The sequence below is a fragment of the Gymnoscopelus braueri genome (assembly GCF_963280865.1).
Source record: "Gymnoscopelus braueri genome assembly, chromosome: 1".
Classification (NCBI taxonomy): domain Eukaryota; kingdom Metazoa; phylum Chordata; class Actinopteri; order Myctophiformes; family Myctophidae; genus Gymnoscopelus; species Gymnoscopelus braueri.
Genome location: NC_137603.1, coordinates 1870847 through 1898802, shown reverse-complemented (window position 1 = coordinate 1898802; position 27956 = coordinate 1870847). Strand labels below are relative to the sequence as shown.

Below are 27956 nucleotides of genomic sequence, written 5' to 3'. Positions count from 1 at the left end.
CACACACACACACACACACACACACACACACACACACACACACACACACACACACACACACACACTTTAGTTACTAGTTACTTTTGCAGATTTTTTATTATTATTACAAAACATACTGTACATTAACCACATTGAAAACAGCAGATCTACAAGCTCACATCACAATGTAACGCCTTGTGAGCTTGTAGGTCTGCTATTTTCAAAAGATTTGTATACATTTTGAAAACTTGTAAAATGTGACATTCTGCATAAAGTAAAACATTGTAATCATGATCTTATAGCAGGAGCATGATACACTGTATATATTATTATGAAACAATTTGAATCATTTTCAGTTTTTTGACATTACAGGCTATTGACAATAGCTGCTTAATGGTTTGCTTTTAGGAATTCTACAATTCATCTTTTCAATCATTTAAAGAATTTATAACACTCTGCATCTTTTCTCTGTGGAGGTTCTGTTCTTCTCATCTGTGTAGCATGAGCCTCCATTGGCTGCAACCATGTCATCAATCATCTGGATCAGCTCCACTACCTGATGTCTGTCTTTGCTCCTGTTGTTAAAGACATGGAACCTGTCTCCACAGCGATCGATCAGTTGCTGAACCCATGGATCTGCTTCACGTATAACCTGTTGAATGGTGATACCGACGTCTTCAAGATCATCGCCACGGGTGAACAGCACCATCATGTACTTGTGAGCCTCTGGTCCAAACCACTTCTGCAAGGTTTCTACTGCATTCATCTCTTCTCTGGTGAATCGACCAACCATTAAGACAAGCAGGAACACATGAGGACCAGGCCTAGAGAGCCGGATACATCTCACTGCTTCATCTCTGATGGCTTCCTCAGATATGTGTGTGTCAATGAATCCTGGTGTGTCCACCACACTGATCATCCTGTTGTTCCAGATGATGGATTCCTTGGAACATTTCTCCGTCACTGAGCTGACAGAGAGTTTGGATTCAAATCTTTTCTCTCCAAGGATGGTGTTTCCAGACGCACTCTTCCCTTCGCCAGGTCTTCCAATCATAACAATTCTCAGCTCAGGACCTGATGATGACAATGATAATAAATATGTGTGCAAGAATATGAATACATTGTGTGTGACTAATACTTGTCTGAGAAATAATACTAATCTACCAACTGGTTTCATCAGTTAGTTCACAGCTTGGTTTACTGGTTTGCCATTATGTGAATGAGAAATAAACATATGAAATGACATAGAGCTGTTGTGGGAACAATAGTTATTGTGTCTCAATCCATGTTAGATAACAATCGTATCAGTATTATAGCCTGTTGACTTCAAAGGTTATGTCTCACCTAGACACAGGATCTCACACACATTTTGACCTGATGGTCAATGTGTTTTTCACTACTTCTCTATAAACTATAAAACACTTTGTATTAGTGTCTGCACCCGATACTTTCATTAACACAACGGGTACTATTATTACACCCTAATTAACACAAGGGGTACTATTATTACACCCTAATTAACACAAAGGGGTACTATTATTACACCCTAATTAACACAACAGGTACTATTATTATACCTTATTAAGATCAGATATATTGTGCTTCATTTATGTATCTGGTATCTTTGGGTGTCCATAACTGAATGTGTAGAGACCAGAGGCCACCTGGGAAACAGAGGGTCCCAGGTTTGATTCCTGGCCCCGGCCATGTGTCACGGTGTCCATGAGCAAGACACTTAACCCCTAACTAACTGCTCCCCCACCATGCCAGTGTTAATCAGGACCATATGAGCCGCCGGCCATCAGCTGGGTGAAGCTGAAGACTGAATCCCCCCCTCGGGATTTAACCCTTTCCCTAGTAAGTCAGAATGTTCCTGTAGAGCTAACGTCATGCTGGAACACAACAACACAGCATTAAACACAACCACAGTGAATGGTTGACTTTTAACTTACGAGCAGGACTGGAAGGAGAGGCTTTAGAGGAACCTTCAGGAATGGAGAGAGAGGAACCCAAATCAGTTATCAAGGAACAGTTAATACTTAATAGTGAAATGTGAAAATGTTTTGTTCAGTTTATACTGTATCTACAAAAATGACTTTGAACACGACTCATAATTAATATATCTGCATAACAGGTTCACTATATTTCTGAGCAAAACTCTGTACAGCTTTCCCATGCACTTGATTAGTGTTCGTCTTTCAGAAATATCAAACCCCAATTGATTATTTTAGCCTGAATTGGAGCCCTGAACAGATTCCTGAATATGACACGGAAATACTAGAAAAGTGGTCTCCGCCAGGCCGGGTTGTCTACCCAGGGCCAGGGAGTTGTAGCAATAAGTGTGTTTTGTAGAAAACACAAAATGGTTGAAAATGTAGTTGGCACGAATGGTTGAGGCCAGTGGTGGAAAGTAACTAAGTACATTTACTTAAGTACTGTACTTAAGTACAATTCTGAGGTATTTGTACTTTACTTGAGCATTTCCAATTTCCAATACTTTTACTTCTACTCCACTACATCTGAGAGGGAAATATTGTACTTTTACTCCACTACATTTACTTGAAAGCTTTAGTTACTAGTTACTTTTCAGATATAAATTATGATATAATGAAACATACATTAACCACTTTAAACCTATTTTAAACCTAGGCTATTTGAAAATAGCAGATCTACAAGCTCACAACGCGTCGCATCGCGACGCGTTGTGAGCTTGTAGATCGGCTATTTTCAAATATTTAGTACTTTTACTTTTGGTACTTTAAGTACATTTTGATGCCAATACTTTTGTACTTTTACTCAAGTACATTTTTAATTCTGGACTTTTACTTGTAACAGAGTATTTTTATATTGCAGTATCGGTACTTTTACTTAAGTAAAGAATTTGAGTACTTTTTCCACCACTGGTTGAGGCCAATATGGGAAGTTGATCCACGTGATCCAGGGGGGGGGGGGGGGGGGGGATTTGGATTGTGTGACCTACATTTCAACAGGCCAAAACGTGAAGCTGGCTGTAATAGCGCCACCATGTGGCAGATTTGAAAACTTGTGTGGTGGTTCTTCCTTGGCCTTACTGGGAGTGTGCGCGCAAACATGTGCGCTACATGTGTTCATGGTTTGTGCCATTTTGTGCAAAATGCGCTCCTCCCTCAAATCTTGAAAGACAATCGTAGCCAATCTCAATGAAATCTGAAAAAGCTGACAGATGCATCTTGATCACGTGATCACAGACATAATGCGTAACATTCATTTGAATGAATCTGTGTGTGAATGTGTGTGAATGGGTGAATGTGAAGTACATTGTAAAGCACTGTGGAGAAAAGCGCTATAAATGCAGTCCATTTACCATTTATTAGGATCAGATATATTGTGCTGAGAAATAATTTAGCATCATTTATGTATCTGCTATCTTTGGGTGGCCATAACTGCGTCGCCTTGCTAAACTAATGGCCTAAGTCATTTTTTTTTAGTTTTTCAGGAAAAAAAAAAACTGATCCAAAACAAAACTATAGGATATTTCTTAATCATTTCACCCGAAATGTTTATAACAAATTATGACTATTTAAATAGAGTCACAAAGTCACACTGGGGAGTTAGGCCATTATACTAAAAGGGGAGTGAACAGCATGATCCTTTTCAATTAGGAGATGGGCCATTTTACCAGAGGTGGCCAGTGTCATGAGGAGCTGACTTAGGCAAAAGTATCATTTTCCTCAAAAAATTACTTAGACCATTAGTTTAGCAGATAGAGAGGACATCTGGGAAACAGAAGGGCCCTGGCCAAGGAAGCTTTTGAAAGGAAGGGTCGCCGCAACGACTCTATAATGCAATTCCAGCCGGCAGATTGCTCTCACTGGGTGGCAGACAGACTCACACCGGAAGTCTGTGAAATAACATTAGAGTCTATGAGAGCCGACTGGACAGTTTATGAACAAACACTATCTCTGAACCATTGTGACCTTTATAAAATAATCGGCTCAGGAAAATAAAAGAAGACACAATATCACACATGGTTTCTGCTGTGTTGCTTTTCAATGTGTACACTGTATCATGTTATAGAGGTATCTAAAGAGCACAAAGTATGTGTCACGGGGCAACCCGTGCCCTATAGACACTAAGGACTCCACAGTGTAAAACTGGACATTACAAGCACACACTGCACAGCTGCTTCTCATAATTGACTGTCATCAAGCTGCCTGGGAGGTGTGTCTGTTCAGCACCCAGTGTTGCAGGCTATTCTATATTTTCTGTATTGTCTAATTTTATGGTCATTGTTTTGTGAATTATTCGATGCCTAGAAATGCATTTCAAGTTTGCTCAGAAAATCTATAATTGCGTAGTTTAACTCATGGGCCATGGTTTGCTTTGTTTGAGTTGATGATTATGCCAGTTACTAATTGTGGGTGTGGCTTACCTGGTATATAAGGGAGGCTGGAATTGTAGAGTGGAAAAATGCTCAGAGTGAAATGCTCAGTTTACTTGTAGCTGTTAAGGAGACAACACCAGGGGAGAGCTGCCAGGGCCTTGAGTCAAAAGGCATTTCCTGTTTCAGTATCTTTAGTTCTTGGTTTGTTTGTTTAGTTATTAAGTGTGTATTTCTTACTTTTGGTTTTTGAAAGTGTATTTGTGGCCAGTATTTATTTTGGAAGTAGTATTATTTGCCTCAGACCTTGACTGTTACTCTCCTGCATGGGGCTGATTATTAGTTTTGGAGGTAAATAAAATACCAAAAATCTACGTTCTTGGACTTTGTCGATTCTTGGAGCCTTGACCATCCGGCCAACTTTACAGTATGTTTCTGAACGGCCAAAGTATGGCGAGACTGTCAACCATTTCCTGTCTGGCAACCAAATCTCGCGATACCTCAGAGACAGAAACGAGACCTGCCGCTGTTTAGATGCCTCAATAAAATGATGTACTGTGCACATAGAAAAGCAAGTGATCAGAAAACAACCTGTGATAATTATGTCTTTTATATTCCTGAAATGATAATATGACAAAGGTTGCAGTCGTTCAGAAATAATGTTTGTTCATGAGCTGGTCCAGCCGGCTCCATCCACTGCCATGTAATTCATCAAACTTCCGGTGAGAGGTTTTCCACCCGTGAGCGTCATGGCGCATCCCTGGCGTCCAGCGCGTCTCTTCCTTAAAAAAGCTTCCTTTGCCCTGGCCATGTGTCAAGGTGTCCATGAGCGAGACACTTAACCCCTAACTGCCCCCCCTGCTCCCCCCCCCCCGGGGTTAATCAGAACCATCTGAGCTACCATCAGCTGGGTGAAAACTGAATTTCCCCCACAGGATTAACCAGGTCTCCTCCCCTTTCCCTAGTAAGTCAGAATGTATGCTCCTGTAGAGCTAACTTCATGCTGGAACACATACATTAAACACATCCACAGTGAATGGTTGACTTTTAACTTACGAGCAGCAATGGAAGGAGAGAATGGAAAGGAACGTTGAGGAATGGAAGAACTGGGACGACTGGGAGGAGAGGCTTTAGAGGAACCTTCAGGAGCGGAAAGAGAAGAATGAAGGAGGCATGAGCTCGGCCCTGGCCTCCCTAGGTTGGCAGAGGGAAGGTAGTGCCCAGGATTACATAGACAATTGGCACTGGGTGTAAAAAATGGGGTTACAAAATCGTGGGATAAAAAATTTGAAAAAAATAATAATGTAACAACATGTACGTTCTGTAGTGCAATTCCAATGGAAAGCTGTGTTGTTCCACCCGAAAAAGTAATGGCGGATTCGGCCACGCCCGTATACCCGTATATGTGTGTCTCAAAGAATGTACCTGTACACAAGATGTAACAATAAAGTACAACCTTGAACCTTGAACCTTACACTCTAATTGATAAAGGATACTCCTATCAGGATCAGATATATTGTGCAGAAAAAATATTTAGTATTATTTATTTATCTATCATCTTTGGGTGGCCATAACTGAATGGGCGTCATCAGAGCACACATCAGCTGGGTGAAGCTGAAAACTGACACCCACCCCCCCCCCCCAACAACAACAGCACCTACATCACAATAAACACTCCAGTGGTGGAAAAAGTACTCACATTTCTTACTTAAAGGGATACTTCACTTTCACATAAAATAAACATTTAAAAAATATATTAAAAATAAATGAAAAAAGTAATGGAAAAATCACGGCCCCCTCACGCATTAGAGTGTCCTACTAATGTGTGAGGGGGCCTTTATTTTGCCATAACTTCTTTCATTTTTTTTAAATATTTATTTTTAATGTTTATTTTATGTGAAAGTGAAGTATCCCTTTAAGTAAAAGTATCAATACTGCAATTTAGAAAAACTCTGTTACAAGTAAAAGTTACAAGTCAAAAATGTACTTGAGTAAAATAACAAAAGTATTGGCATCAACATGTACAGAGACTTATGTCTGGCTGCGTTTGCCCACTGCCAGCGATCTTTAAATGTTCTAACCTTTTTCAAATAGTCACAGAATATTTATCTCCAGTATGATCGATCCCCTGATGGTTGCTAATCACTGAGGGTTATACTGTGTGGTTTCACAAATGTCAACGAGGTCATCGCAACCTCGTTGACATTAATTGCCTGCCTTTGAAAATAGCATGTCTGGGCCAAAAATACATAGTAAAAAAAACAAAGTATACAGGAGGAGGATGCAGCCTTTTTAAGTAATAAGTTAACCAAGAAGTGAAAGTGAATGGAGATTTTAACTTACGAGCATCAATGGAAGGAGAGAATGGAACGGAACCTGCAGCAATGGGAGGACTGGGAGGACTGGGAGGACTGGGAGGAATGGGAGGAGAGGCTTCAGAGGAACCTTCAGGAATGGAAAGAAAAGTAGACCATAAAACATGATTTACTAATTTGCTGCTGGATCAAGTAACTAGCTTTATTCTATAACGGCATGGTTATTAGTCTATATGGTTCTATGTAGTGTGTGTGTGTGTGTGTGTGTGTGTGTGTGTGTGTGTGTGTGTGTGTGTGTGTGTGTGTGTGTGTGTGTGTGTGTGTGTGTGTGTGTGTGTGTGTGTGTGCGGTACATCCCTTATCATTTAAGTTGGCCATTGTCGGTATGATGGGGTTGAAATTATTAATAAAAAATTGCCGTGCAGCAGAATATAATAGACTATTTGACCCTTCCCATGTGAACAAGTGACTTAACTATCTGCCAGAGCGTTTAGTCAGTAAAATAGCAGGCAAAGTGGAGCAGAATGAACACCGCAGCAGGTGTCTGACACAGCAATAATGATTGTGCAACTACAGGGTGTATCTACAACTAGAGATGAGGTTCAACGTGTGTCCCAGAATCGGTGGAACGGCCGCAAAGGCTCCGCTGTTTACCCTTTTGTCAACATCGTATCCCAAAACTAATGGTAGATTCCACACCGCACGGATGTTTAAGGTTTGGTTCAGGGCATAATATTTTAGGTCTTTTAACTACCTGTTTAAATGGCTTATTTAGTCAGCCTGTGGCCATGTTTCCCATTTTAGCCGAACCGGGAGCAGTACTGGCAGCGGACATAGGGGGGTTTTCCGGGTTGAATGGGAAACATGGAACACAGGCATTGGGCATCATAGTATCTATTAGAGAACAGACGCTACAAATGGCCTTAATGAAGATTTGATTTATTCTTATTTGTTTAATCATTGATAATGCATTACAGTTTCCCATATTTATACAATTGTTTATAAATATTGGCATAGTGGCTGATGCAACACATTGCTCCCTATTGATATATATATATATATATATATATATATATATATATATATATATATATATATATATATATATATATATATATATATATATATATATATATATATATATATATATATATATATATATATATATATATATATATATATATATATATATATATATATATATATATATATATAGCTATAAAGAACATCATGGTAACTCTTTCAAGAATTTACAAAGATCACTGGCAATAAGCACAGACCTGGTGGCTGACTGATGTCCATCTTTGAAACACCCTCTGTACTGTCATCTTCCTTTTGGTCCAGGAGATATGGAAGAGAAAACAAATAAAGCAGACAGACAGACAGACAGACAGACAGACAGACAGACAGACAGACAGACAGACAGACAGACAGAAAATGACTGAATTACGACACTGTGTCTTGAAACATTTTCTGTTTAACCCTGTAAGACCCGGATATATTTCTACTTGCAAAAAAAAAAAAAAAACCTTTCAGATGGTCTTGTAGGAGTACTTAGGAGAGGAAAATATAATGTTTTTTTATTTTTTATGTTTTGGTAAGTTTTTATGCAAATGTTTCCATATGGAAACGTTGGGTCCATCAGGTAGCAAAATTTCCTATAGGCCATTTTTAAGGATAACATGGCAAATGTGTAATTACTTCACTAAAACAACTTAAGGATTCATTTATATGGTTTATTATTTGGCCTCAGATCAATTATTAATAATATTTGGCCTCAGAACAGTATACATTATGAATAATAACACCAATAAGCCATATTTTTAAATCAATTTTATTAAAAGAACAACAAAATATCATTGATGTCTATGTCAACATCACTCTCTCCGTTCATCACGATATCCAGAACATCCCTTGCTGAGAAGCGAGGCCCTTTCTGTTGTTGTGGCATTCTGAAATGAAATAAAGACCATTAGTACATTTAGTAGTGCTTACAAACAACATTTCACAAGTCATACAATACTGTCTGGCAAACCTATTGTGTGATGATGATTGCCGCTAAGTGGGCATCATTCCATTGCCCCTAAGTACCCACCACACCTTGAATGAATAATGAACAACCCCCACAACCCCCAACAAGTACCAAAGTGGTCCCACTGTCCTTGTAGTATCGAAAGCAAATTAAACATACTGAGAAATAACAAGGGAATATATTGGTTAAACTATGGTTGAATATGTATTGTTTAGGGAAAGAGAGAAAGTTTGGGTGGACATTTTCTGAGGCTTACTGCTCAAAGCAAACAATTCAGTTTTTGTGAACAAAGGAACCAGCTTGTATGGTTCTGACTGTTAAAACAATGGTTACAAATATCATTGGAAATTAGAAATTAAAGTAAAAATGCACATATAGCCTACTCTCTCTCACTGTTTCTCTCTCTCATATATATATATATATATATATATATATATATATATATATATATATATATATATATATATATATAGTAATGCAAAGTGGGGGAAATACACATATAACTGTTTAAATCTATTGTGAAAACTATATATAAGGCTGAATAGTAGCAGGTGAACATTAGGCCTGCCCTTGTATTTTTTGCAACCAAGAGGGCCCAACGATTCCAAAAAGACACAAGTATAAATCATGCTTTAATTTCTAATTTGGGACATATATTTCACAATAATAACATATGTACATGTTCTAGACATTGTAATGTTCAACAAAAAAAATATTACAGGCATATTACTTACGTTTTTGTGAGGAATATCTTCCAGAGAAAAAAGAGATCTGTTCCAACAGAGATTTTTCAAGTTGTGATGATTCCTGGCTCTGTGGGGGGTATTATATGCAAATATCCTGGCCAATGGCATTGTAAGACTAAACAATAGGACCCAATGAGCATTTAGAGGTGAAAAAATAACAGGAAAAAAAAAGATTTAAACATCTTTCTTTATAAAATATAATTGTTTCCAAAAGGGATCACTGGGTCTTAGAGGGTTAAGCGCGTAGAAAAGTGTTGTAACAGCATGGTTTTAAAGTGAGTGAGTAATTATTACCAGTTCCGTAATGACATGCTGGACGGCATCTTTGATTGCAGGCTTGGTCCTCTCATAGAGGGCTTCTGTCACAGCAGTGCATTCTGGGAACAGTGGAGTCAACTCGTAAAACAGATTGCAGTCGATTGCTTCGACTCATAAAATCCAAACACTCTCTTCTATTCTCTGCTCTGTCATTTTATTTTCACTTCTAATCTGGCCTGCTATACTTTTATTAGTGGGCTCACTGTCTGGGACTGAGAACACTCATGTTTATGTATATACAGTAGTGTCTCCTAAACAAATGTGGCACCTTTCAATTCTTTCATTTTTTTATTTTTGTTCATCTTCATTGGGAATCAAGGGCATCTAAGTTTTCTTATATATATTTTTTGTTAATGTTTTTTATCCCACGATTTTGTAACCCATTTTATCACCCAGTGCTAATTGCCTACGTAATCCTGGGCACTACTCTCCCTCTGCCAGCCTAGGGAGAGCCCAGAACTGAGCTCATGCCTCCTTCAATGCATGAGGAGCTAGCAAGCCGCTTCTTATCACCTGACAGGAGGGAGTTTCCCTGGTAGGACGTAGCGTGTGGAAAGAACACGTTATTCCAACCAGGGGGAGGCAGTATAGAGACCAGGATTACTGCATGTTTTTTTGTGAGGGTACCTACCCTAGGGGCCACGGGGAGAACATGCAAACTCCACACAGAAAGGCCCTTTCACCAACCCCACCTAGGGTATGGGCACTGATGACGCGGGAATCGAACCCAGGACCTTCAAGCTGTGAGGTGACAGCGCTACCAACTGCACCACCCCTCTAAGTTTTCTTTTAACATGTTTTATACTTTTTGAAATGTCTTTGGAAAGAATCGTGAAGACAAAGAAAAACAAAACATTATTTCACCCTTTTGCAGTCCTATTGGCAACATGGTTAACCTCACAGACTCCATTTAAACTCTAAAATGTTCAGCTATCTTAGCAGATGAGTCAGCAATTTTATCTCTACAGGCGGGAGGTATAAAACGATTCAACGTTCCATCCAGGTGTGATGGTTGTTCCAGGGCAGTCCTCTCACCTTTAAAAAGAGGTCTTTGTTCTGGTTCATGGACCCAGCACCTCCCCATGAGTTTTACCAGGTCCTTCATCTCTGGAGCCTGCTCTGTGTCAATCGCCTCCAGGGAGGGCCTGTCTCCCTTGGGAATACGTAACTCTATGATGCTGTTGGTGGCACCTGAGAGAGCGGAGAGGTGGGAACAGGTGGGAAGAACAGAAGAGAAGACATCTTAGTAATCCATTCCATAGCACCTGTGAGGCTGAGACAATGAGATCTTTAAAGATGTCATGAAATGGCTAATGCTAACACATGTTTGCTAAGCTTAGCTCAGAAACTGAGACGTGTTTTGCCTTAACCACAGTCTCAGTCTCAGCTGACGATCCCTTCCCATCGGGATATGGGATCGAGGGCTCTACACACAGCTGTTTGTGTCTCATAGACCATATTCACACGGCGGCCATTTTGGATCTTAACATTGAAAATGGCCACCCCGTTGCCGCGGAAACCGGGGTGGCATTTTGTTAACTTAATAGCAATATGGCCGCCGTGTGAATATGGTCTATAGTGCAGTGAGGCAGAGAGAGCGAGAGTGAGCGAGAGGCACTGCTGCTGCACCGTACTGCATTTCTTATTTCTCACTAGTTTTAAACGTAAAAATGTTTAAAACTAGTATCATCTGGCTTGGGGGGGAGGGGGGGGGGTTATGTTGCTGCACGGCCGGGGAACCAAATGGGGAAACATACGGTACAATTCGCTAAAGGAGGTAAAAGGAGGAATTGCAGGTTGCAGATCCGGTCTGTGTGCCTGAATGTGTTAATGTGTGTACATTACAGAGCCAGTAGGCGGGCTCTAGACCGGGTCTGAGCACTGAGCCGTAAATAGAAACCTTGTAAATGACATCACTGTTCCTATAGTTATAGGATGGGTAAATGACATCACTGTTCCTATAGTTATAGGATGGGTAAATAACATCACTGCTCCTAGTAGTTATATGATGGGTAAATGACATCACTGCTCCTATAGTTATAGGATGGGTAAATAACATCACTGTTCCTATAGTTATAGGATGGGTAAATGACATCACTGCTCCTATAGTTATAGGATGGGTAAATGCAGAGGACACATTTCACGTATGTGCAAACATACAGGGACAAAAAACACCCCAAAGATTGGGGACTTGATTATTATTATGAATCACACAGGTGAATGTAATCATGATTCATATAATAAGGGCTTGCTTTTGTCATCACGCAGTATGTTTGCATTTGACAGGGACTTTTGATGTAAAAATACAATATTTGTTCTTCTTTTTTGCATCTTTTGTTTTCACTGCCACAATTATTGCTGACCGCGTTTGCCCACTGCCAGAGATTTTTCATTTAAAAAAAAAAGTACTCAGGAGCCGAGATACAGAATTTTTAAGTTTTAAGTTAACAAGGAAGTGGATGGGAGTGTAGATCTTTAAACAATCATATCTCCTTGGTCTTTGGGTCAAATTTGAAAAAAAAACTAAAAAAAAAAAAAAAAAAAAAAATTATTTTTTTTGAAAAAAAAAATTACGTTTTTTACGTCAGTGGCAGGATTGGTAAACGGGACAAATTACGTTTTTTACGTCAGTGGCAGTGAATGAGTTAAGAAAGAATGGAGAAAGCAAGAACAATGGAGAAAGAAAGAAAGAATTAAGAAGAAAGAGAATCACTCACCTTCATATGGTTCTTTCCCCATCATAATGGCCCACAAAAGTATCGCATAACTAAAATGAAAAGAGAGACATCGATCAGGACTTATTATATATCCATCACACACGGGACAGACTGCATTAGCAACTCTAATTCTCAGCATCAGTTTATAGTTTCCCAAATGAGAACACTAACCAAAATAACAAAATAGCATCTGGATAAAAACCAAGCATACAGTGAGTCGTTGTTGTAGTTGGGTTATTTATCACTGTACATTTGCACATAAACTAAATGTAGTTTGCACTTAAGTAGCTGAAGAGACAGAAGGAGACGACGCGGGTGTTGGCTGTTCGCCGCTTCTCCACCGGAGCTAGTTTGTCCATTTGTGTAACGTTTTGTGCAATAGCAAACTGTCATTTTATTCTGAAGCTGGACTTTTTGAGAGTCTTTGTGTGGCTGTTTTTGCCTATCTGTCCTTCTCCAACATCGGCCGGTGGCGGGTCAGGGTCCCGCCGACTGGATCTAAAAGTGTGTGTTGTGCGTATATTCACGTGTGTGCGCGTCGCATTGAAAAGCCTGGTGTAGATCGGCCGCTATAAGGGAAAAGCCTGCAGCACCCGGGGAGGAGGTTTAGCCATTCTGTACAGAGGTGAGCTGGAACTGTTCCCCCTCCCCTACCCCCCTGCCTTCACCATCCTCATTTGAATGCCTTGCACTTAAATGTAAACCACCTTTCCATATGGCAATATTTCTCATTTACCGCCCACCCAAACCACACACAGCTTTCATCTCAGAATGACATGACCTTCTCGGTAAGCTTCTGGTTTTACCCCTTGGTTGTTTTGCCCCCATGTTTTATTTTTGTTGTTTTCACGCATATGTTTTTTAATTCTATAGGCTACTGTAGCACTGAGATTTGTTTCAAATGTAAAGTGCAATATAAATAAAATGTATTATTATTATTGTTATTATTATTAAGTAGCTAACACAAAACATTAGGTAAACAGCTAATAAAACAGAAAGACCAACATGAATATAGAATGTTCTACTTGCTGGTATAGAGGTTATCCAATAGACCAGGGGTGATGCAACTTTGATGACGCAGAGGGACACTATATTTCCACACTCACTCCAGAGGAACACATTGCTTATACTGTCGGGCAGAAACCTCTTATCTCTGTATTTTAACTTTTTTTTGTAAATTAATGCCGTACTTTTCCATTCTGCTGTCCTGTACTGCTATCTTTGCTATTTTTAATTGGAATCCTGGAAAGTAACATTTTGATTTAATTTCAAATGCATTTAGTTATACTTATATTAACTTTTGGAACTTTTGAAATACACTGCACATAAAAAAGACAATAGAATTGTAATCCTAGTCATTAAGCTACTAATATAGACTGAAGTAATTAAAGCGGGTCATGTTTGCATGTGAGGAATCATAACAGCTGAAATCAATAATATAATCACTATTCTGATATTAACCTGCGGGCGCAATTGAGTGAAGGTGGGGGTATCATGTGGCCCCCGGGCCGCCAGTTGCCCATGTATGCAATAGACGCAAAGAGCATTCAGAGGATCATGTTGGATATTCACAGGGGTTTGCAGTGACAGACAGACTGAGCTGTTGAAGCGCAGTCACACAAGGAATGATGAATACCTGTAGACATCGAAGGCGGGGCTGGATGTGTACGACAAGGAGAAGGCCTCTGGAGGCATGTACTTAATTGTCCCCGCCTCCTTGCTGTGAGCCGACGTCACAGTGTTGACAAACTTGGCGAGGCCAAAGTCAGTGATCTGGAGGAAGAAGAGTAGAGAATGGAGAGAACATAAAGGGAGGAACAGAAACGAAGGCAAGAAGAGAGAGAGAGAGAGAGAGATGCAGAGAGGTGGAAGGGAGAGTAGAGAGAGGGGAAGGAGAGAGAGAGAGAGAGCAAGAATTAATTCTGTTACAATAGTGTTCATCATTTCTCAGTCAAACGAATGTGGTGATCACTGGGCGGTTTCTACTGCACTCCACGGTGTGGTCGGCCAACTCTTGCAGACTCCCCTCACTCTCAGCTGCAATACCTCCCCCCCAAATGGGTGTGTAAATAAATGGACTATTTACGGCTCTTAAACACAGACGGAGGAAACAAGCATTGGCATTAGATCACCTTCTGAATCCTCACACCCAGCTGCCAGAACACTGCAAGTAGAGAGTGCTGTCGGAAAACACTTGTTATTGGACGAGGCCCGGCTTCCGTCACTATTCTCAGCCATGCGGGGCACGGTGGCGCAGTCGGTAGTGCTGTCGCCTCACAGCTAGAAGGTCCTGGGTTCGATTCCCGCCAGGGACGCTGTGGGCGTGTCTTCTCCTCCGCGTCATCAGCGCCCATACCCAAGGTGGGGTTGGCGAAAGGGCCTACTCTGTGTGGAGTTTGCATGTTCTCCCCGTGTCTCCTAGGGTAGGTACCCTCACAAAAACATGTAGTAATCCTGGTCGCTATACTGCCTCCCCCATGACAGCCGGGGCGCCTGATGGAGGGGAAAAGAACTGGTTGGAATAACGTGTTCCTTCCACGCGCTACGTCCAACCAGGGAAACTCTCCCCTGTCAGGTGACAAGAAGGTCAGTTGGCTCTCATGCATTGAAGGAGGCATGAGCTCGGCCCTGGCCTCCCTAGGCTGAAGGGGACTGGTGTAGGGCTGGTGTAGGGCAGGTGTAGCGCCCAGGATCACTTAGGAAATTGGCACCGGGTGAAAAAAATGGGTTACAAAAATCGCGGGATAAAAATTTTAGAAAAAAAAAAAAACTATTCTCAGCCATGATACTGAAGCCATGAAAGCCTTGCTCGCCTTTCAGCATCAATATGAGCAACCGCATCAACCGGCCCAGAGTGACATCGCCTCCATATTTTTACACGCCCGATGAGAAAGCTGGTGACTCAAAGGTGTTTCAATGTTTTGCCCGTCGGTATGCCGTACATCACGTGAGGGTCCTCAAGGCACCGAACTGACCTGCACGGGGGTCCATGTGGATCGGCTGCTCGGTAAACGTACTGTAGTTCCCAGACACTTCAGAGACGGTTTCATTGAGCATCTGCAGATTAGAGGGAGACTGCAAAACCCCTACAATCTCAAAGATGTGTTAGAGTGGCTATGAAGGCAGCAGCTCAGCGCCTGTCCTCCAAGATGGCACAGCGCTACCACGCAGAAATGACACAAAGCCAAGCCCCCAGAACCACGGTAGAACAGTGAAGCGGCCAAGCCTGATGCTCAAACCTGAAAATGCACTTAAAATGCTTCTGCGTGTGCATCTCCCGTTTGTGCGCGTGCTCACGACGCATCACGACCCATGGAACCAATGGAATGGACCCATGGAACCAATATGGAACCAATATTTCTTACTTGCGGGTGTTTCAAAAACGCCACTGAGCAATTGCGTTGAAATGAATAGCTGGGGGCGGGGCAATCCGCCCTCTAGTTATGTTATACCTCTATGCACAAAGCCCACGCAAGGAACATCAGCCTGCCACAAGGGCGTCGTTACGCGGGGGCTTCGGTGGCTATAGCCACCAATGTTTTATCCAAAGCCACCAATATATATATATATATTTTTTTTTATATATCTATAACCCTAACTTAACCCTACCCCTAACCCTAAAACCGAAAAAAAAAAAGTACCCAAATCCGCCGAAATCCGCGAAAAAGGGACACATGGGGGAAAAAAAGGGACACATGCACGCGCACTGCGCGTGTGCATGTGTCCATTGCACAAGGTCAAGGGGTCAGTTTACCAGCTTACCACAGTCTACCAAAGTGGCGAACTGATAAACGTAATGAGAAGTGCCTTAGCCTTTGCCTGTATCGCCGCAGTGAAGAGCACTACTTGTCTCAGTGCCTTGAGATAAAAGAGTGTCCACCCAAGCAGATCATCAAATGGATAAAGGAGGGCAAGCGTTGCTGGAAATGTGGACGCACCAAATCATAAATGGTAAATGGTGCATTTATATAGCGCTTTTATCCAAAGCGCTTTACATAGATTGTGCATTACATTCACCCATTCACTCACACACTCACACTCACACACACACTCACACACACATTCACACACCGATGGAGGAGGAAACCATGCAAGGCACCAACCTGCTCATCGGGAGCATGAATTAGGGGTTCAGTGTCTTGCTCAAGGACGCTTCGACACTAACTCTGGGGGAGCCCGGGATTGAACCGATTGATCCGGCCGCTCTACCGGCCACTCTACCCCTGAGCCACTGCCGCCCAGGTGTCTCCTATCTCCACACCAGATGAAGGCTATACGGCATTAATGGTGCATGTGATGGCCAGAGGACAGACCCCCCCGTGGACCCCCGTCTCTCAGACGTCTTAAGCCTGCTTTTCCGGCCATCCCTGGCCTGTAGGATGGAGCTGCAGTGGATAAAGTAAACCATTGGCCGATCTGGGATTTTCCTCAGAAGCTTCAGACAGTCTGCTTTGCCAGACGGTATCATATGCGGCCGTGAGGTCCAGGGAAACTACCGTAGCTTTCTCTTTGGACTAGAAGCTGTTCTCAATGTCCTGCATGAGCAGCGTTACCTGCTGTTGACCTGACCCACCGCCAACCGGCTGTGTTTCCACTACTGGCTCAATGCGACTGAGGATCGTCCTCAACATACCTTTATCCAAAGGGCTTCATAATGTGCATTACATTCACCCACTCACACACACACACACACACACACACACACACACACACACACACACACACACACACACACACACACACACACACACACGGCAGAGGAAACCATGCGAGGCACCGAGCAGTTAGGGGATCAGTGTCCTGCTCAAGGACAGTTGGACATTAACCCAGGGGGAGCCGGGGATCGAACCGGGAAACTTGTGATTCCCAAAAGGCTGCTCTACCGCCTGAGCCACTGCCGCCTGCCCGGCCATGTGTCTGGGACTCACCTTGGCATTTAGCTCTGTGTCCAGCAGTATGTTGTCTGGCTTCAGGTCCCGGTGAATGAGAGGAGGGGTGAGACCGTGAAGGTGCTTCATGCCCAGAGACACTTGGTGAGCCACTCGAAAGACCAGGGACCGGGGTAGAGGCTGGTCTAGTTTCTTCTGTTGAGGGGAGGGGGGGGGGGGGGGGGGAACAGAAAAGGTTTGTTCAGAATCAGAGTCACAAATACAAAAGCAAAGATTCTTAAGTTATATGTCCATTGTCTCCCTCTCCGACAGAGAAAGGTAATTGTGACAATGTCCAGACTAGAATAAAGATGGCGGTACATGTAGTTGTCCAATACAAGCCCCCAGGGCAGCGGGGGCTTTTTGAAGCAAAAATCTATGGTAGGGAGACCGGGGACAAAAGTAACACTTTTTGTATTTGCATAATAATTCACAGACTACTTGAAATATCCTAGTCATCTTTTGCTATAAGAAACATATATATGTGCCCTAATTAATAATACAATTTTGAAGCTTTCACTAATAAGGACAAGACTAAAATATTAATTTGAATGCAATGAGTCACAGTGTTACAACTGCCCCCGTGACGGGGGCAGTTGTAACAGTGGTTGGGGACAATTGTAACACTGTAAAAATAAGTCATATTAATACACTTTATCTCAAATAAAAGCACATCACTGAGTAATATGTATTTTTTATAATTTAACAGTTTTACTTACGAATGTTTTATATACATAATTAAAATTATTTTGTATTTTTATTCGAATGATTTTATTTTTCAATTTTGTTTTTTCAAATGTATGTCTATTTTTTATTTATTTACTTTAAAATGTAGTGACATTTAGTGAAATATGTTCATTTACTAACATAAAAGTATGAAATCCCAGACAAAAAAATCAGCTTGCATTGAAAACACATTGTTACAATTGCCCCCGATGGGGCAACCATGATAAAATCCCATATTCTAGCTAGAAACACCTATACTAGCATAGGCTGCTGACGTTAATTTGGGACCAATAACATAGAGATACAATTCATCTAAGTTTAAATTAGCTGACATCTTATCTTTAGACAGCAGAAGGAAAATACCGTACACTCAAAGATTTACATTTACACCTCAAAATCAGTTTTTTGTTGAAAACTTCTGCTGAGATTAAATGATCATTCTATCCTTCCATAGGTAGACAGAGGACCCTACTGAGCATGTGCAAAATAAGTCTCACCCCTCTAGCTTATTTCTAATTAGAGTTATTGAGTGTGTTACTTTTGCCCCCTGTTACTTTTGTCCCCTGTATCCCCCTGCGAGCGTGGCTCATAAAGGACACTACTGTGCATGTGGCCCCAAACCCTAGTGCTCCTGTTCTATTGTCATAGAGTTTATGTCTAAACCCTAGTGCTCCTGTTCTATTGTCATAGAGTTTATGTCTAAACCCTAGTGCTCCTGTTCTATTGTCATAGAGTTTATGTCTAAACCCTACTGCTCCTGTTCTATTGTCATAGAGTTTATGTCTAAACCCTAGTGCTCCTGTTCTATTGTCATAGAGTTTATGTCTAAACCCTACTGCTCCTGTTCTATTGTCATAGAGTTTATGTCTAAACCCTACTGCTCCTGTTCTATTGTCATAGAGTTTATGTCTAAACCCTAGTGCTCCTGTTCTATTATCATAGAGTTTATGTCTAAACCCTAGTGCTCCTGTTCTATTGTCATAGAGTTTATGTTTAAACCCTACTGCTCCTGTTCTATTGTCATAGAGTTTATGTCTAAACCCTAGTGCTCCTGTTCTATTGTCATAGAGTTTATGTCTAAACCCTACTGCTCCTGTTCTATTGTCATAGAGTTTATGTCTAAACCCTAGTGCTCCTGTTCTATCGTCATAGAGTTTATGTCTAAACCCTAGTGCTCCTGTTCTATTGTCATAGAGTTTATGACTAAACCCTAGTGCTCCTGTTCTATTGTCATAGAGTTTATGTCTAAACCCTAGCGCTCCTGTTCTATTGTCATAGAGTTTATGACTAAACCCTACTGCTCCTGTTCTATTGTCATAGAGTTTATGTCTAAACCCTAGTGCTCCTGTTCTATTGTCATAGAGTTTATGACTAAACCCTACTGCTCCTGTTCTATTGTCATAGAGTTTATGTCTAAACCCTAGTGCTCCTGTTCTATTGTCATAGAGTTTATGTCTAAACCCTAGCGCTCCTGTTCTATTGTCTATCTCTGGGCCACTCACACAGCTACCCTGTGTGTCTACAAACAGTTTAACGCGCGATCATAAGGTATTTAGCGAGGTCTGTGGCGACGTGAAAAAACAAAACAATAAATCGCTGGCACTGGTGAGTACATTATGATATTAAACTCTGGCATGGAATGTGTTAATTATCAGATCAGTTCAATATACATTCATGTAACCATAATTATATCCCTTGGAGATGAAAGAAAGAACCCCCCCCCCCCCCCCCAACAAATGGTTCAACATGGTCATTGAATGGATCAGTGAATCACTAAATGGGGGGGAGGGGGGAGAGGCTGACCTGCAAAGAGGCGAGGGATCCTCTCTCCATAAGCTCCATGACCAGGCCGATCTGTATGAAGGAGGAAGAGGGTAGACAGCCCTTGAAGACCCCCAGGACCTGGATGACATGGGGGCTCTCTGCCCGTCGCATGTGTTCAGCCTCACGAAGCAAGTACTTATCTGAGCTGGACCTGGAGATCAGAGGGTTAAGACATGTACTGTAAGTGTTTGATGTGAGCCTGTAGACTCAGAGTGTGTGTGTGTGTGTGTGTGTGTGTGTGTGTGTGTGTGTGTGTGTGTTTGTGTGTGTGTCTGTGTGTGTGTGTGTGTGTGTGTGTGTGTGTGTGTGTGTGTGTGTGTGTGTGTGGCACGTGTGTGGCACGTGTGTGTGCGTGCATGCTTGAATTACCATACTTGTGAGGGCCATATGTCTACCACAAGTATTGTAGAATTTGAGACATTGAGCTCGATTCACAATGCTTGAGCTATAACTACAGAACGAATGATCGTGGTTACAATGTTTTTTTTTCCGGTAGAAAGAAGAGATACTCGTCTTTCCACAGAGACATCGTTCGTTTACATCCACGTTGAAAAGAAGATTCGGTGGATCGTCAAAAAGACTCAAAATAAGGTAAAACTGCTGGCAGTGGAGGATGAATTAATTGATTAATACCTGGCAATGAATGTGTTAACACTTCTGCACTTACCCATCATCAGGAAATAACAGTTTAACGGCCACATCCCGTCTCCACTGAAGATGCCTGGCTTTAAAGACGAGACCAAATCCACCTCTACCAATCACCTTCCAGCTCCTCTTGTCCAGACTCTTCTCATCAGTAACAGTTGGATCTGGGCAGCTGGGCTCTGCCATTGTTCACTGAAGAGACGGATAGAGGATTACAATGACAGCTCATTCATGTATCACTCACAAATAGAAGAAAACTAAAAAAATACAATCATTAATGTTATCAAGTGTGCACCATTTATAGTATTTTCTAGGCTTTTGAACACACAGCAGGCTTGCCAAACTAGAACATGCATATTTATATCTTTATAAAGGATGCATATTTGAAAGCTTTAAGTGATTGCATTTTGTATTATACAGTGGCTTGCCTTTATTTATCTATCTATCTATCTATCTATCTATCTATCTATCTATCTATCTATCTATCTATCTGTCTATCTGTCTATCTGTCTATCTGTCTATCTATCTATCTATCTATCTATCTATCTGTCTATCTATCCGTCTATCTATCTCTCTATCTCTCTATCTCTCTATCTATCTATCTATCTATACATAAATATAACACTGCAGACAATCAACTGCATCACAAAGTGCATCACTTAAAAGATCATATGAAATTATCACACAAATGAAGAAAAGAAAAAAGACAAGGACACACCGAAAGACAAAATACATTAAAATATAAAAGTGCGCTTCTCTGAGCGCAGATCCCCACTAGCAGGGTTTCCTATACAGTACCCTACAATTTGGAAGGCAGTCATAGGCATTTGGAAATTAATCTGACTGATACATCTTGATCACATGACTCCGGAGATAATGTGTACCGATTTGTGTGAGTTTTGGACACAATTTGTAGGAGTTGAAGCAAAAAAAGTGTGTTTTGAATAAAATGTGATAGGGCTTAAAACGTAGTCCACACAAATGTCCTGCATAGAGTTATCATGATTAATGGAATCCAGGGAGAAAGGTATTTTGATCGTACGGCCTACGGTTCAAGTTTGAGTTATCGGCCAAAATGTGAAGCAACTGTTATAGCGCCACCATCAGGCCGATTTGAAACATTTGCGATGGAGGTTCTTCCTATGCCTACTGGCAGTGTGTGTGCAAACTAAGTTTCACGGCAACCGGACGCTACGGTCATAATTTGTCACATTTTGTGCCAAACGCACAAATCGTAGCCAATCAGAAGGGAATCTGAAAAAGCTGACAGATACATCATGATCACGTGACCAGAGAGATGATGTCTACTGATTTGAGTGAGTTTTGGACAAAATCTGCAGGCAAATATTATACTTTTTACTCCACTACAATTATTTGAAAACTTTAGTTACTAGTTACTTTGTAGATTTGGATTATTATTACAAAACATACATTAACACTATATCATTTTCGGCATTTGAAAATAGCCGATCTACAAGCTCACAATGTGTCGCACATATCTGCTATTTTCTATATCTGACATTTTATACAATTTAAAACTTGTGAAATGGGACATTCTGCATAATGAGTACTTTCTACTTTTGGTACTAGTGCTTTTTCCACCACTGGTGTTGGGGAAGGGCCTTTAGACAGGCCACCACAGGTTTTCACTTTCTGAACCTTTGCATCATGCATGTCACCTACTTAAGTACACTTTTGAGGATTTTTTACTTTACTGGAGTAGGCTATTTCCCATTTTCAATACTTTTACTTCTACTCCACTACACCTCAGAGGCAAATATTGTACTTTTACTCCACAATAATGATTTGAACATTTTAGTTACTAGTTACTTTGCAGATATAAATTATTATATTATAAAACACACATTAAAGGTAGGGTAAGTGATATTTTTGGGTTAAAACAAAAAGTATTTTGTTAAAAGGTTAAAGCACTATATTCTGATAGTAATCATTGCTATAGAGTGTTTGTTCAGTAATAGGAGTCTCCCCGTCTCTCCAGCTCTTTAATAAACAGAAAATAAATTTTCTGGTAGGTGTCAAAATCTCAGCCAATCAGGAGAAAGTACCCATTTTTCCAGTTCCAATTTTGCCTGCTCATTTCTTAGTGTCATCACTTCCAATTTCACTTGTTTAATCTATATCCTGATTGATTTCTCTATCCTGATTGGATAAAATTGGAAATGAAACTGAAACTGAAACGAAAATGCATTTTCTGTTTAATAAAGAGCTGGAGAGACATGGAGACTCCTTATATGGACAGGACACTCTATAGTAACGAGCACTATCAGAACATAGACCCATTTCGCAATTATTTTAATAATTGCAAATCACTTACCCTACCTTTAACCATTTTAGCCCTATTTTATACCTAGCCTTTTATTTGAAAATAGCCGATCTACAAGCTCACAACGCGTCGCGATGCGACGCGTTGTGAGCTTGTAGATCGGCAATTTTCAAACATTTTAGAACTTTTACTTTTGGTACTTTAAGTTTTTGATGCCAATACTTTTGTACTTTTACTCAAGTAACATTTTGAACACCTTTTACTTTTTTTTTACTTGTAACAGAGTTCTTCTACATTGCAGTATTGATACTTTTGATCAAGTAAAACATTTGAGTACTTTTCCCACCACTGCATGTCACACAAACAGAATGCGATGTGTTTTGTAGATATAACAACTTTGTTCATGTAGAGTCCTATCCACACATCCACCATTTAACTTCCACAATCCACATGATCTAAACCATTGGTAGATGGTAGCTGGATTCGAACCGACATCATCTCGGGTCACACGCTCCATGCAGGAGGTGTGTTAGAGAGAATGGTGAAAGTCACTGTCCTCCTACTGTACATGCATTTAAACAGTGGATAATCTCATACCAGTGAATCATACCGTCTTACAGTTATAAACATTATTGTCGGTATTGTCTCACGATACGTACCTGGTGAATCCAGCTCAATAGATCCAAGAAATCAAAGAGTCAGTAGTTGTAAGTAAGATCCTTGTCTGTAGTGTTGTGTTCGCTGGTCCATGTCTTGTTGTTGTTGCCTTGTCACAGCACGTCTAAAGCACATTCCTATAGTTTGAAGCTTGGCTCCACGGCCAAGCCTTTCTGTCAAGGAGGCAGGCAGAGGTGGAAAAAGTACCCAAATCTTTTTTACTTGAGTAAAAGTATCAATTGCTGCAATTGTAGAAATACTCTGTTACAAGTGATAGTCCGGAATTAAAAATGTACTTGAGTGAAAGTACAAAGTATTGGTATCAAAATGTAACTGTATAAAATGTATAAAAAAAATATTTTGAAAATAGCAGATCTACAAGCTCACAATGCGTCGCATCGTCATGCATTGTGAGCTTGTAGATCGGCTATTTTCAAATGGCCGAAATGTATATAGGGCTGAAGTGGTTAATGTATATTTTGTATTAATAATCAAAATCTACAAAGTAACTATTCACTAAAGTTTTAAAATAATTGTAGTGGAGTAAAAGTACCATATTTTCCTCTGAGATGTAATGGAGTAGAAGTAAAAGTTCAGAAAATTGGAAATACTCAAGCAAAAATACCTCAAAATTGTACTTAGTTACTTTACACCACTGCAAGGAGGGTTGTTGATGCTGGTATGCATTATGCTTGGGGGCGTGTACCATCAAAACAAAGTCACGCCCTTCACGTTGTTCAGGTGCAAATGACATCTTAATGACATCTTAATGACATCTTAATGACAGCTTTACATGTGCTGCAGATCATGCAAGGATTCTGAATGGCTTCTGATTGAATGCTGGACATTATAAATGTGTCCACTGTACTTAAGTTGGTATTAAAGTGTTTCTACCATTGGAAACCACTGTAGAGTGTCTACTTTATAGGGAAAGTATGTCCTTGTCTGAACTACAATGATTAATGAGCTCTGACACCCAGACAGTGAAATGAGAGAGAGAGAGAGAGAGAGAGAGAGAGAGAGAGAGAGAGAGAGAGAGAGAGAGAGAGAGAGAGAGAGAGAGAGAGAGAGAGAGAGAGAAGAGAGAGAGAGAGAGAGAGAGAGAGACAGAGACAGAGACAGAGACAGACAGACAGACAGACAGACAGACAGACAGACAGAGACAGACAGACAGACAGACAGACAGACAGACAGACAGACAGACAGACAGACAGACAGACAGACAGACAGACAGACAGACAGACAGACAGACAGAGAGACAGACAGAGAGACAGACAGACAGACAGACAGAGTGAAGCAGGAGCACAGGTCTCCGCCAGGTCAGGTTATGTTATTGTGGCCTCCTGGTGGCGCTATAACAGGCCAATGTGAAAAAGGGTGCCATTTATTCTTAGGTCTTTCACGGCAATCAGACACTAGCATTCATGATTTGAGGCATTTTGTTCCAAAATTTGGTTTGCTAAATAGACCTGCTGGTGGCGCTATAACAGGCCAATGTGAAAAGGGAGGCATTTCTTTCTCTGCCTAGTGGGAATGTGTGTGTGAAATTTCACGGAAATCGCAAGCTGCGTTCATGATTTGAGGCATTTTGTTCAAAACGGACCAATCCTGCCAAACTTTGGAAGCCGTCCTTAGTCAATCAGGATGGAATATGGATAATCGGACATGATCCGTGTTGATCACATGACTATAGAGATACTGTGTACCGATTTGCATGACGTTTGGATAAAATCTGTAGGAGTAAATGGGTTTTGCACAAATGGGCCTCCTGGTGGCGCTATAACAGGCCCATGTGAAAAAAAATTAGGCAGAGGTTTCTGTATTGGCATCCAAGGAGTGTGTGTGCACAGTTTCGCAGCGACCGGGCCAACGGTGCCGGAGATTAGCTCACAGACGGACTTTCGGCCTGGCGGAGACAATAAAACTAAGGGGTTTCCCATCTGTCCATCAGTCTCCAGGCTCATGCATAAACTTAGCCAGATGAAGCTCTGCCACTGATGTTGCTGATGAAGCAGACTATTATAGGATGTTGTGGAGGTCAACGTCTGCTTCTGCAAGACGTTAGTTTTTTGAAGATGTTGATTGATTGATTGATTGATTGATTGATTGATTGAAATTTTTATTAGGCAAAATAATGTAAAACAACACAGTTACATTTATAATACTTTTGTCTAAAAAGTCCTTGCAGTCTTGTTCCGTTGGGGTCCTTGTATTAATTTCATAGACATACTGTATATAGTAGCAACCAAACGTTCAACTCAACATAAAAACAGAGAAAAAATACCACTATGTACAAAAAAAGCATCATGAAAAATAAAAGTAAATGTATATACAAAAAAAAAGGGGTCATCTTGTCTACAGGGAAACTGGTACTACCTCCTCTTATGGCCTCCAGAAAGATGAGTTTTTAGGGCTGTTTTGAATGAGCCCAACGAACTGCTTTTTTTGAGGGATGGGGTTAGGCTATTCCATACCTCGGTGGCCGTGGTGTAGAAGGAGAATTTGCCCATGTTTGTTTTTATGGGTGGGTGGTACCAGATTGTTGTTTACGCTCCCCTCTAGTTTCGTGACTGTGGGTGTCACTAACTTTTTGGAGGTATTTTGACAGATAAGCGGGTATAGGGGGCATTTCGGGCAAATCTGCATTTACAATTTTGAAGACCAGTCCCATTTTTTGTTGTTTAACCCTGTCTTCCACCCTGAGCCAGCCTAGGCTGGTAAAGTGAGTGGGAGAGAGGTGGGTCATGGGGCCCCAGTCCGAGAAGTAGTCGAATCAGTTTGTTTGGGAGGTTTGAAGCTTAGTCTGCAGTGACACTGAGGTGTTGGAGTATAGCATAGTCAAAAAGGGGCTGAATCAGGGCCCCTGAGAGGGTCCTGAGGGCCTGAGAGTTGACAAAAGAGGAAACTCTCCCCATATATCTGGTTCTCTGGTTTACTCCTTTGACCACCTTTGTTGCCATGCTTTCACCTGACAGGTATTTGTCAAGAATACAACCCAAATAGGTAATCTCTTCTTTGCTACAGATGATTGTGTCATCGACTTTGAACCTTGAAGTCATTAACCTTCATCTTACTGAGGGAATGTTTGGTCCCAAAGAGAAAGGATTCAGTTAAGAAGCACGACGGGCCTTTAATTGCTCCCCGTCCTCTCTCTCTCTCCCCGTGTCCTGTCTATATACTGTATGTATACTATCAAGAAAAAGCCAAACAAAGTATCTTACAAAAAATGTTATGAAAAACCACTGGTCTACTGCAGTGGGTTTTCAAACGTTATGAAGAATTATTCCTGACACTATAATTGTTATTATGGTTTCTTATATCGTCTAAGAGGCGTATTAAGTAAGTAATGGTTTACAAATAATGACTGATCCACCAATTCACTCCTCAGTTTGTCTGACTGTAACAGTCCTCCATAACTGTGTCTGTGCTGTTGCACAGCATAATGTATGTTATGACATTAACATGATAATGTTTCTGACTGTATCTCTAGAGTTACAACCACATGTTACCACTCAAAATAAAGCTTTTTATAGCAGTTTTCTTATAGCCATTAGGAACATGCTGGTTCTCAGCACACAGATGATACAGGGATAGAGATATTTACACACCTTATATAAAAATTATATATATATATATGAAAATGTGCATTAATATATTTGAAATTTTGCATTAAAAGGCCATTAAGCATATATGGAAGTTTTGAAGAAGTACAATCACCATTCCAATCAATTCCCATACTTGAATTATGCAGAAAAGTGGGTTCATAGGTCTCTACACAAAATAAGGTTCAAAAGTAGTTTTCATATTTGTTTTTAACAATTTGCATGTGACAATATAGGAGTCCCACATATTTAACGCATGATAACTACCACTAAGCTACTACTCTGCAATGGTTACCATGACAAACTGTGAACTAGAGATGTACAGCTTGTAAAAAACTTGAACCTGGATTTGCCTTGACTGGTTGACTGGCTTCATGTTGAGAGAAAACATGAACAAGTGTGACCTCTAGTGGTTGGATGAGCTGAGTCCATTCCCTGAAGAAGACTCTCCAGCTCCAATCGTTGGTATTCTAATAAATCAGTGGGTTTCAAACCCTTTTCTTATCAAGGTCCATTATTTATTCAGCATTTGAGCCACGGAACCACTGTTTGATGACATTTAGACTCTCAGACCCAAGAATATTAGAATATTTTGTTATCGTTGGATAAGATTTTGTTCACAATTCCATCCATGCTGTATTGATGTTGGTTCCATAGGAGAGATAAACAGGCAAATGTTGATAAAAATAACAATTCTTTAATTAAGTAATGCAGATGTTTAACAATAATTTAACTCTTGAGAGTGTAAAATGTACATTTTACACTCTCAAGAGTTAAAGATCTATAAGTAAGTAAGTAAGTAAGTAAATTTTATTTATAAAGC

At 40.7% G+C, this 27956-nt stretch overlaps 1 protein-coding gene across 2 annotated transcripts; it reads right to left on the bottom strand.

The window, feature by feature from the left end:
• Positions 1-12: 12 nt before the first annotated feature.
• LOC308087145 (uncharacterized protein) lies at positions 13-23641 on the bottom strand. 2 transcript variants are annotated; one of them, XM_080430855.1, is made up of 13 exons: positions 23534-23641; positions 20613-20782; positions 19925-20096; positions 17396-17551; positions 14104-14240; positions 12468-12517; positions 10786-10941; positions 9727-9809; positions 7935-7986; positions 6683-6784; positions 5396-5479; positions 1932-1964; positions 13-1053 (listed from the first exon to the last, which is right to left on the bottom strand). In XM_080430855.1, the coding sequence occupies exons 2-13, from the start codon at positions 20774-20776 to the stop codon at positions 425-427; spliced, it is 1818 nt and encodes a 605-aa protein (XP_080286981.1). In that variant the 5' UTR covers positions 20777-20782; positions 23534-23641; the 3' UTR covers positions 13-424. The 2 variants fall into 2 exon arrangements, with proteins under 2 accessions (XP_080286981.1, XP_080286982.1); XM_080430856.1 differs by having other exon boundaries at positions 5396-5443; positions 6722-6784.
• Positions 23642-27956: the final 4315 nt, after the last annotated feature.

Coding starts and splice junctions, on each gene's coding strand:
- LOC308087145 (XM_080430855.1), bottom strand. CDS start 20,776: ATGGCAGAGCCCAGCTGCCCAGATCCAACTGTTACTGATGAGAAGAGT. Junction 20,097..20,612: donor CTGTTATTTCCTGATGATGG/GTAAGTGCAGAA, acceptor TCTGATCTCCAG/GTCCAGCTCAGATAAGTACT. Junction 17,552..19,924: donor GATCCCTCGCCTCTTTGCAG/GTCAGCCTCTCC, acceptor TCCCCTCAACAG/AAGAAACTAGACCAGCCTCT.